Here is a 21,464-nt window from a genome sequence, read left to right as displayed (position 1 = left end):
CATTATTGACAACCACCCAGCCAATGATTCGCAGGATAGTGCTGTCCTCCCGCAAATCTAACCAATCAGCGTCGACAGCAGAAGATCCAGGGGCGGGCCGTTTTGCCGTTGATTGAGGCGAAGACGCGGCGGCCACCATCTTGTGTGTGGCACCTCCCCCGCCCCCCACATGTTCGTTTTCCAAGCGAAGCCTGCCAGCCAGGCCCTTAAAACCAAGGGCTGGAAAGGGGAAAAAACGACCCGCATATGTGCGTGAGAGACTTAACGCGATGTCTGGAACCCTTAGCAGCGGAAGGGCGATTTATTCTAGGACGCACCCAACATGGCGTCCGCGCCGCCCCGGCTCCGAGCCTCGGTGCGTGCCCTGCGGGTGACGTCACCGCGCTTCTGGGCATGGGCAGGTGGGAAGGAGCTGGCTAAGTTTGGCCCCTGTTAGTAGGAGCAGGAGGAGGGAGTGGAAGGTGGAGGCTGCCTCTGCTGCTGGGAAGACTCGGGGGCAGCGCCTGCCCGTCTCCCTGCCCTCCTCCCCGCCCTGCCAGGGGAGCCAGGCCTGCAGCCTTCGCTCGCTCCTGAGCTGGGGAAGCAGCTGCCGCTGCCATGGCTGCGGTGGAGGACTCCGGCTCGCTGCCCTGGTCCATCAACAAGGATGATTATGAGCTGCAGGAGGTGATTGGTGAGTGGGGCCGGGCGCAGGGTCTGTGTGCAGGGGAGGGGGCGGAGAGGCACGGGATGCCTCCACCTCTCCCCGCCCGCTGCCCTCCAGCTAGGCCCGCTGTGGCCACCGGCAGGAGGGAGAGAGGTGGGGCTGGTGCGCTGCCCAGGGGTGTGTGCTGCTGGTGCGCAGGAGCCCCTCTGCCTTGCAGCGAGCGAGCACGCGGGGCCTTGCGGGCATGCCTGTAACCCCGAGGAGTGGAGGCGCTGTCTGGGAGCAGGGGGTGTGTGCCTGCGCCGCGCTCGTGTGCAGGGCGCTGCCTGTGCGGGAGAGAGGCGGGCGGGCTGAGTGGCATGCTCATCTGGAGTCTGAGTGTGTGTCTGTGTGAGAGAGAAAGACACCCGGGGCTGGGAGGGCCTAAGGTGGTGCCCTGCCTGCATGCCGAAGCCTCATCCACACGTTGTGTTCCGGGCACGTACGGGCTGTGTACCGCGGATGCATGTCTCACACATGTACAGCTTCTGGCACATTATGTGCGCAGTGGTGCGCTTCTTGTTCTGCACCCTGTGTTTCAGGGGGCTAAACTGCACCCAGAGACAGTTTTAGGCTGGCTGCATGTTCAGTTGTGGGCAACAAAAGACATGCATGTGTCTGCATGTAAAGCAGAATGTACAGTGTTAAAGTTTTATTTTTGGCAATTTTAATCAGTTTTATATGACGTTTAGGTTTTAGTTGCTGTTGGTTTGTTGTAACTGCCCTGCAATTTTATTGGGGTGGTGGTGTATAAATTTGTTAAACAAAACAAATCAAATATTGTCTGAATAAAGCTAGAGTGGCGTGTGTGTGCACATGTAAGTGTCTGCTCCTAATGATGGCAGGGTGTGTTCGTTTTCTCTCTCTCTCTTTCTCTTCCTCCCTCCCATGTCTTCTGCCCCTGGGCACTAGACCCCTGAGTCGATGTGTGTATGTTGCATTTGGGGAGTGGAAGTGGATGTAGCCCACCATAGAACTCCATCCTCCACTTGCTTTATTGGCTGTAAGAAATTGTTGCTCACCGGGACTTACTTACACTTACGATTATTGCCCTAGAAGGAACCGAGTTTTAAATGCATCTGCTGTAATCCAGGGGAGATATTGTGTGTGTGTGAGTGTGTGTGTGTGAGAGAGAGAGAGAGAGTGTGTGTGTGATACAGTAAAGAAACTGAGGGGGGTGTTGGAGGTGAATGTGTGTCTGTGCCTGCTTTTTCTTAGTAATGACAGGTGAACCTGTTCTTTTGTCTCTATGAGTTGTGCAGGTTGTTGAAAGGTGGTGCTGAGTGGCATGCATGCTTGTGGTGCTTTTGGGATGGTGGGGTGTCTACTCCAGAACTTTGATCTGGCTCACGCCTTGGTCATTCACCCGTAGAGCCCTGTTTGTGCACCCAGGGTGTGTGATGGCTGTCTTTGTGGGATGTGTTTATGGTGTCTCTATTTCTGGTGATAATATTGGTTCTTTATATTTTGCCTGCCTCTAACTGCAAGAGACAGACAGGTCTGCTTGGAAGTTGGAATGAGTGTGTGTGCGTGCACACGCACATACACACACTGGGAAGTTTGTATTTAGAATACATTGCACAAGGACTTCTACATCCTTGGAGCAGGAGTCCTGGGGTGGGTTAAGACTACACAAGACCTTTGCACCCCATCCCTTCTACATACAAGCCCGATTCAGACATTATGCTGTATGAGTGTACAGATGTCTGTACATTTGTACACATGTTTGTGTGAATGACTGTACCCGTGTTCGTTTTAAAAGCGAACCTGAATACAGGCCCTTCAAATGCATGGTACTGATAAGAATTACTTCTGTACTTGTGTTCAGTATAACATGTGAATGACTGTACCTGTGTACACTCATAAGAGTTTTGAGCATATGTGAATGGGCCTACAGTTAAAGCAGATTAGGATGTGACACTTATTCCCCAACCAGGCATCTGTAGCTATTCTGCCTGCTTTCGTATGCTTATTCTTGCTGTGTGTGTATGTATGTTCCCATATAAAACGCCAGAGATAATTGGTGCTCATTTTGGTGCTGCAAGACTTTTGTGGTGCCTCTTTATTCCTTGAGGGGAATGGGTTTGTCTTAAGGATGGGGAGGCTTGAATACTTGCGGTTTGAAGGCTTTGAGGCTTGGGGTGTGTGGCTGTGCTATAATTAAGATTTTTGAAATCGGATTCTCATTGTCTGTCCTCAGACTTTCTCTAGCTCAAGCCTTGGAAACCCATGCCTGCAGCTGAATTTTTACACTGAATCCATGCCTTTGTATTGTTGGTTGCCATGGATAGGTGCTGGACATCTTTGCGCCAGGTTCACTTGGATTTTGGCTCATGGAGGCATATCTGTGAATTGAGGAAAAGGCAGTCCTCTTATTATTTAGTTGTAGTAAGCGTTGAGGTTTTCCATCTTGATGTCTGGTGTATTGTGGGTTTGAAAAGACACTCTCAACACTGGTGCCACACCGCAAGTGGTAACATGCTTGTGGCACCCCATCCTGACGGCTCTTTTGTGGCACGGATTAGGCACGGAGGTGACCAAGCTGAGGTTCTCCAGCTACTATTGAGAGAGCCAGTGTGGTGTAGTGGTTAGAGTGCTGGACTAGGACTGGGGAGACCCGAGTTCAAATCCCCATTCAGCCATGAAACTAGCTGGGTGACTCTGGGCCAGTCGTTTCTCTCTCAGCCTAGCCTACTTCACAGGGTTGTTGTGAAAGTGAAACTTAAGTATGTAGTACACCTCTCTGGGCTCCTTGGAGGAAGAGCAGGATATAAATGTAATAATAATAATATTGGATTGCAACTCCCAATACCTCTAGCTGCAATAAGTTGTGGTGGATGATGGGACTTGTAGTCCAGTTGCAGCCAAAGGGCCTCAGCTTGTCCATCGCTGGGTTAGCGCAGCAGAAAAATGCATACATTGCTGGGACTGGCTGCCACTGTGCCCTCTAAGGCGTGCCTATGTGCATGTGCTTACATACTTTCTGATGTTGGCTCAGTTAATTTTAGATCCCATTCAGGTTGGATCAGGGAGGCCCCATTCTGAATGTGCATGTGAACACACTGCCTTTATACTGCTGCCCAGAACAAACTCATTCCGCCCTCAGATGAAAAAAATTAGAGAGAACACTGCTGATTGCCCGGTGGATATTGAAGGATCTCAAGCAGCAAAAGAATGTGGCCAAGATCACAATCTGGGGGGAAATGGGGATGTGTGTTGTAGGTGCAAGAAGCCTTGAAAGAGCCGGGTAAGAATTGACATCGGGATTAGGCGGTTTGTGGCAGTGAGGCAAGGGTCGAAGGGGGTTGGAGGAACCCCAGTAGCAGCCAGTAGATGAAATGGGTAGAAATGTCAAGCCAGGGCCCATAGTAGTAGCAGACTCCTGGCATACAATACAGTCATGTGGGACAGCTATAATTGGATGGAAAACTGGTAGGAGATGACAAACTGCTGCATTTCTGTGAGGTTGTCTCCATGATGGAAGTGCAAAAGATGCTCAGATCCTGGAGAAGCTTGTCCATTGTCCTTGAAAGCCATCTTCTCCTCCGTAAGGTCTGGGTGGGTCTGCTGTAGACTTGGGCTTGAGGACCTTCCGTGCAGGGCTCTACAACACTTACTCATTCGTCCCTAGAAGTAGCCCCGTTGCCTGAGATGAGGTTGGGTCTCCTCTCCAGGTCCATCTCTTGTCCTCGGTTTCCTCAGCCTCATGAGGTGCTATCCTGTTGTGGTGTGGGTGTGTGTGTTTGCAGGGGGAAAGTTTGCCATTGGAAAAGAAGGTTGTAGTTCTCTCCCTCTTGAGGAAGGTCACACTGCACCTTTCCCTTGCTGTGGGCCTGTGTTCTTCCTCAGCCACTTCAGTCTTGCCTGCCCGGTTTTATGAAATAAATACTTAAGGGGAAAAGAAAGGAGCTGCCTCGTATTGAATCGGGCTAGTAGCTAACCTTATTAACTGGCTCACCACAGCTCCTGTCTCACTTTCAGTGTGTGTGTGTGTGTCTGTGTGTCTGTGTGTCTGTGTGTGTGTCTGTGTCTGAAAAGGATCCTGCATGCCCTCTGGCTGAGTGTTGAGGTAGCAGCTCCTGCTGTCACTAGTAATGAGTGAGTCACTCAAGGGGTCAAACTCAGTTGCTGAAAACCAGTCAATCACTCTGTCCTCCATCTCCTCCATGTCACAGGGGATGGACGGGTGTTTGACTTGTCTGCCAGTTGCCTGAGCCACCCTATTTATTTGGTGCAAAAGGTGAATAGGGGGCCAGTGCCCTTCATCTGTCCTCCCCAAACGCCAGGAGCTGTACGATGCATTGAGTGGGGTGTGGAAACCCCAACCGGCTATTGGTTGGGATTTCAGAAGAGAAAAGCTATCTCTTAGTAGTCGCTTTTTATTCCTCCTTGCTGTTTCCCATGTGAGGGTTGCTGGGGGGCAACGTGTGTTAGGTTCAGAAGAATTCCAACTTGGGTGTGTTCAGAGCAGGCAAAATCCTGGTTTCGCTGGCCATGGAAGGGGGAAATCCTTCTGGACATCCCTCTAGTTCAAATATTGGCCATTCTGTAAACAGGAAGTGGGGAGTAGGAACACACAACAGCCAAGAGGTGCTTCTTTTCATTTAACCACCATCTGTTGGTAAGAAGGAAATGGATGCTTTAGGGTTCTAGAGAACTCTATGGTATAGAACTTGAAATTTTGCAAATTAGCAGCTGTATACTGAATGACATGCTGTGAACCGCCCTGAGCCATTTTGGAAGGGCGGTATATAAATCTAATTCATAATAACAACAACGAAGGCAGAGATTACTAGTCTTTGGAGTAGCACTGACATTTAGCACTTACATTTATATACCGCTCTATAGCTGGAAGCTCTAGTTGCTTACCTGCAGCTCTACCCAATTCCATTTGTTTCCCTTGACAACTGGGGCAGCCCTTTCATGAGGCGAGCTGAGGCAGTGGCTTCAGGCGGCAGTTTACTGGGGAACCTGTCAGGTGGCAAAATGTCCCCTTGCCACTGTTGTTGGAGCAGTGTTTTGGAGACTGATCTGGCCCTTGCAAGGAGCACCTTCCCTTCAGCACCTTGCAAGAAGCATGAGGATAATCCGATCTGCCCCCACACCATTGTCAGAGCTTGCAAAAGTTGGAGGCTGACCCCCCAACAGAGGCATGGGGGAAAAGCAGCATTTGGTGCCTTGTTTTAGACACCACAGGGAGGTTCGGTTATGGCAGCCATATGGCAGCTGGCTTATTTGGCAGTGACGTGGCAGTGACAGGGCCTTTTTTGTGACTGCCCCAGGGCTTTGGAATCTGCTCCCTGTCAGTTGAAAAGCTTCTCCATCTCTGGCTGTCGTAAAAAAAGGGAGGGGGGAGACCACAAACCTGCTTGAGACATGTTTGCTCAGACCTTTTGCTAAAACTATTTAAAAAGTTTTATAATGTAAACACTTTTAAGTGTGTTGAGTTTTATTGGGTTAAGCTGTGTATACCTCCTTGAGATTCGGGTGTTAGGTGGTCTATAAATGTCATAAAACTACCTCGGGCCACCCCTCATGAGACCCCTACTCATGATTATAGCCTCATTGTAAAGGAACTGTGTAGTGTTGTGTCTTTCCAGTCTTCCTACTCCCATGAAACCCTTTGGCCATGAAACCCTTTGTGCTTTGTTTCAGTAGTGAGGTGAAATCCAAGTGTAACTAAGTTGTGTTTCCACACACTGGTCCGCGGCTTCTTCCCTCCCTCATCTGAATGACAAGCTCCTTGGAACAGAGACTTGTCTCCTGATTATATTACTCTGTAATGTAAAGTGTTATGTGCACCAAGGGCAATATAGAAGAAAACTAATTTGCTTTTCATGTTAATTGTCAAAAGAAAATGCAAAACTCCCAACTTGTAGATACAGCGCAGACGTGTGGAACAAGACTTTGTGACTTCAGATGGGTCTCTTAAAAAGTGATTAATCCTTTAAATCCTGCGGAAAGGTTTGGTAATCGTGAATGGAGAAACAGTGAATTGCTGACTACATGCCTCCTGTCTTCTCAGCTGTTTCCTGTGTATTTTCAAACACTGAGGGCTAGAATCTTTTTTTTTTTTAAAGATAGAAGCTGGTGTTTCTTGAGTTGTACCAGGCTGCCATGCAAGATCTCACAACTGTCACATGCTAGGGGGTTCTTAGAAGGGGAGCCTGCACCAGAGGTGGTTTTGAGTAATAGCCTTTAGTCATTGCGACTGGGGATGATGGGAGTTGTAGTCCAGCAACAACTGAGGACCTGAGTCCAAGAACCCCTGCTTTCTATCATTTAGTTGCATTTCTTAGGAAGAGTGCTGCCTTCATGTGTCTCCACATCACGTTCAGGTAAAGGTGCCATGTGATGTCATTGGGCTCGGTTTCCTGACTCTTTCCCCCAGTGGAGTGGATGGGGTGAGGAAACACTGCCTGTGGTGGTATTGCCCTGCTTGTTTCTGAGCAGCCAAGGGGTTGTGGCAGCTCTGTGCTCCTTTTACTATGTCACTTCATCCCCAGCCTCTTTGAATCTGCACCCCCAGCTACTGTGTTTAAAAAGCCGTGGGTGCCCCTGATTTGGCGAAAACTGAGCAACATAGGAAGATGTTGCCTACTGAGTCAGACCATTGGTCTATCTGGCTCAGTATTGTCCACACTGACTTGCAGCAGCACTCCAAGGTTTCATGTGGGAGTCTTTCCCAGCCCTTCCTGGAGATGCCAGGGCACTCCCTGGGGGACCTTCGACATGCAAAGCCGCTGAGCTATGGCCTGACGGGGAGCCAAGGGTTATCACCTTAACTATCTCCCTGTAATTCAAGCACTGGCCACAGTAGGTAATTTCCAGCTCTTGGCTGCTGTCTTGAGATTGCTGCAGAAATCTAATGTGACGAGCAGACATGTTCTTCTCTCCCTTTTCTTGCCCCTGCTCCCAAATACTTTCAGGAACTGAAATATCGGCATCCAGGATGTGACAGAAAGCATTTCAAAGAACTTATGTAATTCATAGGAAGAAGGGTGAAAGGTCATGGCTTGTGCCTGGACCCTTTCCTTCCCAACTGTGTGCTGTAAATCTCTCACCCAGTGGGAAGCAACTCTGCGTCCTCTCCCACTGCCCCTAGGCGTAGGGGGAAAGTCTTTTGTCCGATTGGAAACTGAGCGGAGGCCCAAACATTAAGCTACTGGTGTGGATGCTCAGAGACCGCGTCAGTCTCTGTGTTGCAACCACACTGATACAAGTCACTGTTAAAGGAAACGGCGGCTTCTTCCTCTTTTTTTTGAGGGGGGAACTTCCTCACATTGATTCTCTGCCTGAAAAGTACCCACTCAAGGATCTTGTGTTACTCCAGTGGGCGCTGTGCCAACTTCACACCACTGTTTGCTGAATGCCTTTAAAAAAGGAAGAAAGAGGAAATCCCCTTGCGAAACATCCTTGTTTTATCTGGGGCACACCAAAAAAAGGGAGGGGAATCTGTTACTCAGCATGGGTCTGATTCATTCCGTTTACAAGGTATGTATTATATCTGTGTCATGATCCTGGATTAGTGTAAAGTGCCTAACAGCTGTGAAGTCTCTGTGGACTTTGATCCAAGATCCTCGGCATGGAAGCAGACAGCTGCCGGTTGATGCTGACATTGCAGGCTTGGCTTGGTCGTATGCTTCTCCCTGTATGGCCTGGTGGATGTAGTTGGAATTTGTGTGAATGTCTGCGTGCACACACCCCGATTTTGCAGAGTTAAGAGCATAATCATGGGCATATATTGGCTTTTTTTAAAAGATCAAGTTTCTAGCCCTTATGACAGAGGACCTTGAAGGTATGCAGGCGATACCTGGTAAAATCTCAAACCAGATTTGAACAGATTTGCAGGAATAACACTTCATTTGTGAAGACAGGACAGCTACTAGGACTGACGTTCCCAATGCCTTGTGGCATGGATCTTAATCAAGGGAATATCTACTTTAATGAAAATTATTGTCACTGGAAAAGGCCCAAACAATATGTTAAACATTACAATATACATACATCATGAATAAACCTCAAAGTAGAAGCCATTACAATATACACGGATGCATTCAGAACACTGTATCTGTGTTGCCTGTGAGTTTACAGCTGGCTCTGATCTTGGGTGGTTGGAGTGCTTCATTTCCCTGAGAATGTCTCCCTATGACTGGCTTAAATTGTGCAAAATGGTGAAACTGGAGGAATAAATTAGACAAAATATGTTCTTCTTACATATGTACAGGCTTCTACCAATCCGCTTGCCAGCGGGGAATGCCCCCAGCCCGCTGGTGAGAGGGTACCCAGCACTATGCAGATCTCCTTGCCAGAGGTATCATTTCCACCACTGTATTTTAGAAGGTAAGAAATGGTAGAAATCCCTTTCTGAGCAGGAGGAGAGGGCTCCTGCCGTTTCTATCTCCGCATTCCAGTGCAAATCACAAAAGACCTTCTTCTCTTGCAAGACCGGTCTGTCTACGTGCCAGAAAAGGGTCTGAAGGAAGTGTAGGGATTGGTGGTGACCACAAATAATGGCTGGCTAGTGAGCTAAGCCCAAATTTGTGGACTTAGCTGCATATGTATTATTATTATTATTATTATTATTATTATTATTATTATTAATTCAATTTCTATACCACCCTTCCAAAAATGGCTCAAGGAGGTTTACATAGAGAAATAATACACAAATAAATAAGATGGATCCCTGTCCCCAAAGGGCTCATATTCTAAAAAGAAACATAAGATAGACACCAGCGATAGTCACTGGAAGTATTGTGCTGGGGGTGGATAGGGCCAGCTCCTCTCCCCCTGCTAAATAAAGAGAATCACCACGTTAAAAAGGTGCCTCTTTGCCCAGTTAGCAGGGGACAACAACTTGATTTTTTTTTTTTTTTGCACAACTTGGTTTTTCTTGTGCAGCATCTGGTTTGCCACGGAAGCTGCAGCACAGAGTAGCTTGGGTCTAGTTTTCCTACATGGAAAGGGCTCCTAGAGCTAGTGATGTGCACGAATCCGTTTTGCCCGGTTTGGTTAGAATCTGAACTGGATTTGAACTGGACCAGGCATGTTTGGTTTGGGCACCCCTCAAACCAGACCCTTGTTTAGTTTGAAGTGGGGCCTGGTTCAAGGGTGGTGGTGGTGACAAAATTGATTCAAAAGACTTAGCGCTGCCATGGACTGTGGTGGCCTTGGGGGGGTGCTGCAGCAGCCGCGGGTGTGTGTGGCAGCTCCCGCTCCCCCCCCACCCCGCTGGCCTCCCCGAGTCTCCCTGGCCTGGTTCGGCCTGTTTCGGGTGTGTTTAAGCTTTTTGCAGATGCGGCGGCCATTTTTTTGGCCACTACTCATGCTTACTGGCCATTTGCGTGATCTGGGCCAGGCCAGGCCTATGGGATACACTGAAGTTGAGCAGTGAAGGATGAGGCCCAGGTACACCCTTGGAAGTTATCCTTGGAGAGAGTCTGAGGATTTCTCAAGCTCTAGCCCTGAAAAGTATTAGCAGCCAGGATTTTATAGTCTGAAAAGTTTGCTTCTCCCCTTGAGGGAAAAAAAGCTATTAGTCACATGTCATGATGGGGCGTGAACAAATTTTTAATTTGATGAGGAAACTTTTAAGTACTTACAGAAGGCCGCAGCCTTTCTTTGCTTAGTTAAATGGTTGTGGGCAGATTCTGATGCAATGGAAGCCAGTTTGCTGCTATGCATCAAGAATGAATTTTGGGGAGGTGCAGGCTCCCCCGCCCTTGTGCATCAGAGGTGAAGAATGAAAGTGCATACTTTTCAGTTTGCAGTAAATCAAAGTTCTGTGTTGGGTTTGGTGTGGATATAGCTCAGTGGAAGAGCATCTGCTTTGTATGCAGAAGCTTTACTCCCAGCCGTCTCTAGGTAGTGCTGAGTGAGACTCCTGCCTGAAACCTTGGAGAAGCCTTCTGATCTGAGCTGCTTATTTCCTGTTTCTCCTGCTGCAGTCCCTGAAATCGTCTCTAAAAATGAGGTGTGGGCACTCTCTACAATGACATCTGGCATGTGGGGCTGCAGCCACCAGGAGATTGCCTGCGCCATCCATACATGAGAACAGGGACTCAAACTGTGATCGTCCTGCAGATGTCGGCCTAGGACTTGCATCACGCCTAGATGCTGGTTGCTGGGGCTGGGAATGATGGGAGTGGTAGTCCAACCACTGGAGGGTGTGGAGGTACTTTCTACTGGCACAGGCACATTTTGGATTTGTGATTCCTTGGTTGTGTATTCTCTTTTAATACAAGAAACGCTGTAGAATTGATGTGTTGTATTTTAGGTTATCCTTGCGTTAACCAACAAGACAGTTAGCGATCCTATTTGTGCTGACAGCACAAGAGGACCTCTATATTCACGGGGGTTCCGTTCCTGGCTACAGCTGTGGATTCAGAAACTGCAAATATCGCGGCATTTGGGCAATGGCATCGTGGTGGTTCAGTTCCTGCTTGGCTCAAAATTTGCTAAAAATGGCTGCAAACCTGCCAGATTTCAGGGGGAAATGTGTGTGGGGAGGGGAGGAGAGCTGCTTACCATTCTTTGCTACTACCCCCCCCCCAGTTGCACTGTGGTCCAGAATGCCCCCAAATCGGCCAACAATTGCCATTCCCCCCCCTGGTTTTTTAATTGAACGTAGTCATTTTGTGGCTCTGAGGAACAAAATGGTGGCCGGAAATGACCTCCGCAGTCAATTCCAGCCTCTCCTGACCTGCAGACATGTGAGGTCAATGTGTCCCCCCCCCGGTGTATGCCAAGGTCAGGTGTCTTTTACCTGACTGCGGATACGCAAATCCACAAATGATGAAACCGTGGATAACGAGGTTCTCCTGTAGCTACTAAATATGGAGTTGAATATGTTCTGAATGCATAGAGACTAATAGTGTGCTGTTGGTCAAAGAATGAGGAGCACACAAACAGAAGTGTTATTTTTGTATTAATACAACATCAGGTGGGAAACAGAAGAAAATGAGAAACAAGCCTGAGGCCTATTTCTAGAGTCATCGTAAGTACAGCAGCACACTTGAATAGTCAATGCTGCGCTTAGAGAGGAATTTGAGAAAAAAAAATCTGTATGAAACTTAAAATGCTGCCAAAATGAAATATAGTAAAAATATATATAGGGATAGTATTTCAAAATAATTTTTGTTTAGTGCACACAGTATTTTGAAGCTTGTGACAGGCCAGAAAAACTACTAGCTCATAAGCTGGCTCAAAAATGCAGGAAAATCTCTATTCCACCTGTCAAAAAAAGCAAGTAATAAGCTGGCTATGAACAAGAAAGAAATTGCACAGGAATGTGTTGAATATTTTATAAAATACGATTTACTTACCAGAAGCCTGAGAACAGCCATATTAACAGTTCCTTAGATGGGTTTAATCTCACATCCTTAAGTGTGGAAGATAAGTTGCTTATGCGTGCCACTGTTTAGCAAGAAGTAGCAGTGCAGGTGATTAAAAAAAACTTAAATCAATGAAGACTTCTGAACTTGATGGCTTTATAGCTGAATATTTTATAAGATGTTTGTTAGTATCTTGAAATCTTGTCTAAAGGAAGCATTTGAGGGAATGTGTTGAGAGTACTTCAGGAATCATGGAAAGGTCAAGTAATTTTAATAGGGTACCACATGGCTCTGTGGTTGCCAGGAGTCGACAATGACTGTGATGGCACAACTTTCAAAAGGTAAAGGGGTGGGTGCGGGGAGGAGAGCTCAGGTAAAATCCTATCTGAACTTATATCTAGTTCCAAAAGAGCTGGAAATGCTATGGGCATGTAACTGGAACACCTGTGGGCAAGAGGGAGGTACTGGCAGAGATGTCACTCTTGCAAAAATCTGAAGAAAAAAATCCTAAAGGGGGGAACCTGCCCCATGTCACTTGGTGGAGCAGAATGTTTGCAGACTCACAGGGCAGTTGACAGACAGGGCAGTTGACAGAGCTGGGAGGAACTAATGGAACTCATTGATGAATTGCAGGGAAGGAAGGACTTGAACGAAAAGAACAGAAAATTGCTCAGCTTGAAGAATAGTCACTCAAGACAGTTGGAACCCCTTCTGCTTCTGAGGGACAAAGGTGCCTAAAACTTGCCATGATGAGTTAACACATGCACACCCGGGATGTACTGCAACATTTTGCGTGGGTCCATGCTTGTATTTCTCTAATTGTGGCTATAAAATGTTGGCAACCATTTTAACTGTTTGCTTACAAAAAGTTCTAGAAAAATAAATTAATAATGATCAAACTGGTTTTGTCCTTGTTCGTGACCTGACTTTTTTTTTTTAAACCCCTCCAAATACCAAAAGATGCTGGGATGAAAACCAGTTCATTCACCGACTTCTTACTCACTGAACTGATTGAAACATATGCCTTCAGCATCATGTATTCTGTTTTTCATTTCTGTTACGGAAATAAAGCTAAACAAATGCGAATACAAACACATCTGCTGTTGCTGCTTTCTAAACAGAAAGCATTTGATACTTTGGGATGCTTGTTGGCAGACACTTAATTTTGGAGACACTTCCTTAAAATTTATTAGAATTGTATGTGTACATACAAAGGCAAGAGTTCTGTAATGGTTTCGTATCGGATTTGTTCAGTACGATATGAAGAGGTATCAGATACCGTTGCCCGTTATTAGTATTGCTTTTTGACAGCTATCATTTTGGCTATCTGCATTCTGTTTCGAGCTTGAAACAAAATGCAGAAACCCTAAATTTTATGCACGTTCCTAAATCATGGAATACGATGACTATTTATAGACTGCTTTTCAACAAAAGTTCCCAAAACAGTTTACATAGATATAAATACAGAAATGAAATAAAATGGCTCCTTGTCCCCAAAGGGCTCACAATCTTAAAAAAGAAACATAAGACAGACGCCAGCAACAGCCACTGCAGGGATGCTGTGCTGGGGGTGGTTAAGGCCAGTTGCTCTCCCCCTGCTAAATAAAGAGAATCACCACTTTAAAAAGATGCCTCTTTGCTCGGTTGGTAGTTGGTCTGTGGCTGTCCAGTGCAAAACCAGGAAAGCTTCCCGTGCAATTAAATATGTAGAACAGAGCACTTTGGTGAGAGCAACTGTCTGACATCCTACTGATTGCTCCATGGCTCTCTTCTGAAAATGACTGGGGTGATCTCACTTGCCATGAAGTAGTGAAACGCCACACAGTTTTCTAAAGGGTTGATGGTTTCATTAGCGACTCACATTCCTTTTACTTGTGTGAGTGAAGGACATACCACCTCTGACAGTGCTCAGGCATGAGTGGAAGCCCCCTTAATGTGGAAGGACCCCCTTTTCAACGAGATATTTCTATAGCCGCCTCACTACAAATTGTGTTCTGGGAGGATCACAAAACAGTAAAATAAAACATATCATTTAAAAACACATGAAAACAAAACAGTCCCAACAAATACAACCAAGACAAAAGCATCTTAAAACATTTTAACCCATAATCATTATGTGTATGATCCAGCTCCATACTTCTGTGGTCTGTACATCCTCTTATCTTTTTAAAAAAAGAGATATCAATTTATCTCTTGCTTCTCCAAAAAATGCTTGAGGCAGCTTGAATTATTAATGTCTGCTTTTTTTATCTCGGGAATGTTGAGTGAGCATGAGCAGGACCAACGGCTTTATTCAGAGTTGCAATTAGCTGATTTCCTGGTGAGGCAGAAGTGCTCCCAGACAAACCTCCTTCGCCCACAACTTCCTGCTCCCCCCCAGCTGTCTCTGTTGCATTCATCAAGGGCCCCAGATGTGGGTGGACTACAACTCCCATCTTTTCCAGCTCCAGTAACTGAAGGCCATTGGGATGATGGGAGTTGTAGTCCATCTGCATCTGGGGACCCAAGGTTGGGAACCCCTGATGCAAAGCTGGGAATATAGGTCAAAAGGTAAAGTTGCACCATCAAGTGGGTTTCGTCTCCTGGTGCCCACAGAGCCCTGTGGTTTTCTTTGGTAGAATACAGGAGGGCTTTACCATTGCCATCTCCCATGCAGTCTGAGATGATGCCTTTCAGCATCTTCCTATATCGCTGCTGCCCAATAAATGTGTTTCTCATAGTCTGGGGAACATACCAGCGGGGATTCGAACCGGCAACTTCTTGCTTGCTAGGCAGGTTACTTCCCCGCTGTGCCATTAGGTGGCTGAGAATGGAGGAGCAGCTTTAAAAAAGAAAAAAAATAAAGGTGGGGGATTCTTATCTGAAGTTGGGCAGTCCACTACTTTCCCATGATGCTCAAATTAGGAATTGGGTCGCTCAGCATGGTTCCTTATCCACCATGTAGGTTTGTGAGTGAGATTTCTGCAGGCTGGGGCACCTATTCCTGGGCACAGCAAGCTTGAAGGTGCAAAACCAGTGGTTGCAGGTCCTTATATTTAAAGCTGCATCTACCTGCCAGTGGTAGACTTAGGAAAGCTTGTCTTCTCAGTGTTTAAGTTAACTTATTTTAACTTGAGTCAAAGTGCCTCTTCTGAACCCCACCCTCTTGTGTCTTCTGCAACATGATTGATTTCCAGTTTATTACTGTAGACACTTTAATATGGGTAAATAGTATTCCAGAAATGAGCGCTCTGGAAAAAACAGTCCTCTTCTTGCGTATATCCCCTTTTCTTTTTTTCATTGAACCACACCCAGTTTCTAGCCCTCATGGACTGCAAACTTTAAATAGTGGAAGTGTGCAGTCCCTGTATGAGGAATAGGTTGAAAGCCTTGCAATACTAATAGTACCGACCTTGGATAAGAACTGGAGGAACGGAGCACCTTCATAAAAATGGATGCTCGCTGGGGCACATAGCAAGTAAGAGTTCTAGGCAACCATGCAAAGAACATAGGAAGCGGCCTCATACTGAGTCAGACCATTGGTTCATTACTGTAGAGGTTCTCCCCTGCAATTGCTGGGGATGATGGGATTTGTAGTCCAACATCATCTGAAGACCCAAGGTTCAGAATCCCTATTCTAAGCTATCTGCAATAATTGCTGACTTCTCTTAAGGGGAATGTTGTAGTTCAAGAGGAAACATGAAGCAAAATGGTTAAGCAGTGACTACAGTGGGGACCATCACCCAAATCCTCTGCCTGTGCTGTAGCCTCTGTTGTTGCTGTGCTAAGCTGCTTAAAGTCATGGGACTCTGGACGTTCTTCTGGAAGGCAGTCATGCTTGTGTCCAGTATTCTTTTGTTGTTGTTCTTGGCTTATGCTTGACCAATATTTGACCAGTCAATGCTCACCATGGGGCAGAGCTACAATTTATGAGGGAAAGATGGGAGTTTCCAGCCCCATATTTGCCTTGTTATGCTACTGCAGGGTGAGGCAGAAGGAGCTGCAGGGAAGGATGGTCAGCACTCAGGAGAGTGGTGGGTTAACCCTTTCCCCACCTGTTGATGCTCCCTTGGCGGCTCTTTTCCTTTGGTTTATTTCTGTCTTGGAACCTAGCTGGGAGGTGGAGGAAGGTGGAATGAATTCTGAAATCAGACATAAGCTGGGAAAAGGAGAGCTATTTACTTCAGGTATGGGACTTGTTCTTGTGCTTCAGTCTCCAGAATGCTTTAGAACTGCAAATAGCCAGGAAACACAAATTTAAAAATTAGACAGATGCATTCTCTTAAAAACCTTTAGATGAAGCAAGTACAAGTAGCAGCATTTGCAAAGGAAAATGGGAAGAGTTCAGCACACACCCTGCTGACTGGTTTTAAGCTGTCAGTCTCTAAGTGGAAGTCCCTTCCCGGTAAAGAACTTGTTAACAAGTGAAATGCTGCAGTACCTCAGCAAAGTTTCTCCATCCTGCCGAACGTCCATGGAGTATATGAAGCTCAGTTTCAGTGCTGTGGTTTTTAGCTGTCCTTTCTGTGTGGATTTGATTTCCACAGGCCTCTTGTGTGTTGCAGGAGATTCTGGCTGCGTGTTCTAAGGTGTACACATGGTTCACGTGGAGCCCTTGACAGGACTATGGATCTCACTTCCCCCTTGTGAATAGAGAATGCATCTTAGAGAATGCAACTTCTGCTCCTCCGTGGCTGTGCATTGCAGGGAAAATTCAGTAAGGCTGGCCGCATTGCCCTTCAAGGTAAACTTTCTCCTCTTACTGATTTTCTTTGTGTGGAGCCTCCTGAAAATTTAACGAACTCTGTTTCTTGAGTTACAATGTGTAAAACTACTTGCTTCGTGGAATACCAGCCAATTAAAATACCAAGGAGCGATGTTGATCCATTGGGCGGGGGGTGCTATATTCAAAAGCTACAGCAGGGTAATAGCTTAGAACCAATTGACAAAATAGTGAGCAAGCTTTTGGCATTTTCTAGAATGCTTCTCGAGGATAGCTGAGCAAAACAGCTGGGGAGAGTGGAGACGAGAGGAAAAGGGTTATAGTGGAAATACTGCTTTGAAAAAAACAACCAGTCAGGTGTTGCAACTTGCCGAAGAGGGCATGGAGGTGGTTGCTGCACCAGCACTCTGTCATTTTCTCCTCTGTCTGGTGCTCTGGCTATAGACAATAATGGGAAATCATTAAAAGGGCTTTCAACCTCGTCGGCTGGCTGTAAAAAATGTGATGAAAGTTTCAAGCATGGTAGACCTTTTAGGCTGTAAAGGCAAAGTGTGCCGTTGAGAGTTGATTTCGACTCCTGGCGCCCACAGAGCCCTGTGGTTTTCTTTGGTAGAATACAGGAGGGGTTTACCATGGCCTCCCTGTATCGCTGCTGCCCAATATAGTACCAGCGGGGATTTGAACCAGCAGCCTTCTGCTTGTTAGTCAAGCATTTCCCTGCTGCGCCACTTAAGGTGGCTTGCTGTAAGCCATCCAAATTTCAGTCAGTTAGGGGTTCTTGTCCATGCATACTTTCCCCTTCTTTGATTAAGTTAGAATATACTATGAAAAGATACTGGTGTTTCATGTATGGTCCTACAGATATTCAGTGAAGTTGATGGGATGTTAAGAACAGCTAAAATCCCCTGCCTTCGCATAATTGCCCAAAAGATTTGGAGGAGAGCTGGTCTTGTGGAAGCAAGCATGAATTGTCCTCCTCTGCTAAGCAGGCTCTTCCTTAATTTGCATGTAGATGGGAGAATACATGTGACTGCTTTAAGACATCTTCCTTAAGGAACAGGGCCATAGTTCAGTGGGAGAGCATCTGAATGCTTGCATGCAGAAGGCCTCAGGTTCCCTCTCTGGCAGCATCTCCCGGTAGGGCTGGGAGAGGCTTCTGAACTGAAAACTCGGAGATCTGTTGCCAGTCAGTGTAGGCAGGGTTGAGCTAGATGGACCAATGGTCTGACTTTGTATAAGGCAGCTTCCTGTGATCCTAATCGGTGTTCATGTTAGACTAAACCACTGTCTGGAAAGATTCAATATCAATTCTGGGATTTAATTTTAGGTGATGCCTTTGGTAAAACAGCCACCTTAATGACACAGTGGGGGAATGACTTGACTAGCAAGCCAGAGGTTGCGGGTTTGAATCCCTGCTGGTGTGTTTCCCAGACTATGGGAAACACCTACAGGTATACTGGGCAGCAGCGATATCGGAAGGTGCTGAAAGGCATCATCTCATATTGTGCGGGAGATGGCAATGGTCAACCCCTTCTGTATTCTGCCAAAGACAAACACAGGGCTCTGTGGTCACCAGGAGTTGACATGGATTCAACAGCACACTTTACCTTTGGTAAAGCATCAATAGAAGCCAGATTGGATAGTGTTTTCTGGTGGTTGGAGGGAACACAACTTGGCCAAACTAAAGGTAAAAGGTCAAGCGTGCTGTCAAGTTGAATTTGACTGCTGGTGACCACAGAGCCCTGTGGTTGTCTTTGGTAGAATACAGGAGGGATTTCCCATTGACATCTCCTGTGCAGTATGAGATGATGCATTTCAGCATCTTCCTATATGTCTGCTGCCTGATATAGTACCAGCGGGGATTCGAACCGGCAACCCTCTGCGTCGTGGTCAAGCATTTCCCCTCTGCACCATTAGGTGGTCCTGCCCAAACTAAGTCTATCTAAAATAGTATCTACAGCTGAAAATTAACATTTGGTAAGGGAGCAGTTTCGAGGTAGGATAGGAATGGGAATATGATTTTTGGCTACTCCTGCATTCCTTAAAAAAAAAGAAGAAGTTTTGAGCCACGGTAACCTGAGAAGTGATTACCGTGAACATAGCATTGGTTATGGCATCTTCCATAAAGACAGCTGCAGGCGATTAAAGGGGATTGGCATGCCCCCTCTGATCCAGTTGCTGCATGTGGAAACAGGACTGCATAATCCCCTTCCCTCCGTCCTGGAGAATTAACGCTGGATAGTTCAGGTGCCCTTTAAATTGGCCCAGGAGGAAGTCTGACCAAAGGGAATGGAAAGCATATAATTGCTGGTTTACAAGTGGCAAATCTAATTTGAACATGTTAATAGTGTCGTAAGTAAATAAATGAACTTGGCAAGCTGCATCAGGTTTCTGCCACTCTCTTGCTGATTTCCAGCGCCTTCAGTACAGGGGGAGGCGAGAGTCTGTACGGAGGCAGTTTTATCAGATGCTGGAAGACTTTCTCCATTCGTTCTTGGTGAGCATTAAAGGCAATACAGGCAGCCGTAGTTCTGCATTTAAAATCCATGTTTGCAAAATAAAACACATTTCTGTATGGTCCTTCAAGACTGAGGTTTTGCAAGGAAATAAAGGTGGATTAGGGCTTTTTGGGGTGGGGTGGGGGAATACTTCTGTAGCAGAGGGCAACTGGGGAAGAAAATTTTTCAGGACATAGGGTAAGACAGGCCTTGACAAATGTTCTTCGGATCTAGGAGTTGGCCTCAAAATTTGGGAGCCGGACAATGCACACTTGACAAATTACTGGACTTAATGACAGATATTATGGATGCTGAGAGTAAATGGTCTTCTCTTTATCCCCTTAACAGGTACCATAATTAGAGCAGAAACAGGACTGCCTGGGGCAAAAAAAATCTTATGATGTAACTTTACCTCTGTATATCATTATCTAGGCACTATGGCTGAATCTCTAGGTGCCATGGCATCTGGGATTGGTCAAGCCCCTGCAGTAAGAAATAGGAAAAACCAGGGTGGATAAAAATCAGTGATTTAAAATAAAAATTAAAAAATCAGATTTTTAAAATTTTAAATGGATTTTTTAAATTCAGATTTTTAAAAATAAAATGCTTTTTGAGGAAAAATGCTATCTAAAGATAGTTTTCTATTTAAGATACATTATAGTCCAAAGACTATTTTAACTTTTAATTATGTAGCATGAGGCTGTGTATATGCAATGTTTAAATTTTTTGGTAAATGAATTCCATTAATCCATTCACAATGTCATGCTCTTCCAGAGGTTTCTGTAAGATTATTTTGGGCCATTTTTCTATCTAGAAGAGGACCAAAAATGAAACCTTCATCTCGTTTTAAATATTAAGATTATACCAGCAAGAATGAGTCCTTATGTAAAAATCCATGATTTAAATCTAGTCTTACTGACTAGTGATTTAGATCAATCAATTTGATTTAAATCAAATCTACTCTGGGGGAAAACATCAAAGCGGCAGAACAGAGGGCTGTACTGGCCAGTCTTGACTTCTAGAAGCTTTCTGAGCTGAGTTTAAGGGCCTTGTTTTTGCTTCCCTCATGAGGGCTAGGAACTTCACTGAGGTTCAGGATGCCAAATTAAATGCATTTGGAGATGTGTGTTTTGTGCTACCTTCCCTTTGCATGTCTCCCTTTTTTCTTGACATGGTGGAGGAGAAAACCCCCTTCGCTTTGAAGCCTTCCTCTATTCTCAACTCATTCAGTTATAGGCATCGCTAGATGAGAATGAAGCTACCTGATTTTTGCTGTGCTGTTGGTTCAGAATTACTAGGTTTACCACTGCTTGGCATTCTGGTGCGTAGGAGGGCAGACTACACCTCCCCCAAGTATGCTGATGACTGTCATGTGTTGGAGATTACCTGAGCTGCTTATGAGCTTGATTTTCTGCTGTTGGGCTTCATCAAGTAAGTTGCAGATCCATCACTCCCAAGAGGTAGATTTCCGAGTTGTAATTAGCAGAGACATGGAGAATGCCATGCAGCAAACAGGTTTGATTCACTCAATCTATTGTCTGGGGATAATGGGAGTTGTAGTCCAGCATCTGGGGACTCAAGGTTGAGATCCCCTGATCTATTGGTAGGGAATTTGAGAGTTGCATGGTAATTGGGTTGCATTTTAAGCAATTGTGTCCTAAGGGATCTTTGAGAATTCAGCCCTAGGTCTCTTGCTAATAAGTGGTCACACTAGGAACAGAGGAAGCTGCCTTTATATAGGCCTGGTTCACACACAATTATTCGAATCTAGGTTTGATGTGGTTGCCAACAGCATAATTGTGTGAACCCACACCAAGGCAGGAATCTCGTATTCATGTTGGGTTATGAACTACCATCGTGTGTTCACATAATCAAACTGTCAGTAACTCACATACCTGGATCTGAATAATTGTGTGAACCAGGCAGGCCACTGAGTCAGAGTGTTAATCCATCTTGTTCAGTATTGTCTATTCTGACTGGCAGCAGCTCTCCATGATTTCAGACAGGGATTTTTTCTAATGGCGCCGTGGGGAAATGACTTGGTTAGCAAGCCAGAGGTTGCCAGTTCAAATCCCTGCACCTGTATCGGGCAACAGCGATATAGGAAGATGCTGAAAGGCATCATCTCATACTGCGTGAGAGGAGGCAATGGTAAACCCCTCCTATATTGTACCAAAGACAACCACAGGGCTCTGGTCGCCAGGAGTCGAATTTGACTCAATGGCACACTTTACCTTTACCTTACC

General features: G+C 45.9%; 1 protein-coding gene and 1 long non-coding RNA gene across 3 annotated transcripts in view; both read left to right on the top strand.

Moving 5' to 3' along the window:
* The first annotated feature begins 296 nt into the window (after positions 1-296).
* OXSR1 (oxidative stress responsive kinase 1) overlaps positions 297-21,464 on the top strand; it is a 124,870-nt gene continuing 103,702 nt past the window's right edge. The window contains exon 1 of the mRNA XM_053262435.1: positions 297-673. Coding sequence (XP_053118410.1) covers positions 598-673 — 76 coding nt within the window. The 5' untranslated portion in view covers positions 297-597. The remainder of the gene's footprint in view (positions 674-21,464) is intronic.
* On the top strand, positions 9,123-12,917 carry LOC128330113 (uncharacterized). 2 transcript variants are annotated; one of them, XR_008309963.1, is made up of 4 exons: positions 9,123-10,093; positions 10,633-10,859; positions 11,628-11,681; positions 12,652-12,917. It is a non-coding gene; the product is annotated as an uncharacterized LOC128330113 (long non-coding RNA). The 2 variants fall into 2 exon arrangements; XR_008309962.1 differs by lacking the exon at positions 9,123-10,093 and having other exon boundaries at positions 10,113-10,859.

Source organism: Hemicordylus capensis, chromosome 6 (assembly GCF_027244095.1).
Source record: "Hemicordylus capensis ecotype Gifberg chromosome 6, rHemCap1.1.pri, whole genome shotgun sequence".
Taxonomy (NCBI): Eukaryota; Metazoa; Chordata; class Lepidosauria; order Squamata; family Cordylidae; genus Hemicordylus; species Hemicordylus capensis.
This window is presented reverse-complemented; position numbering and strand designations above follow the sequence as displayed.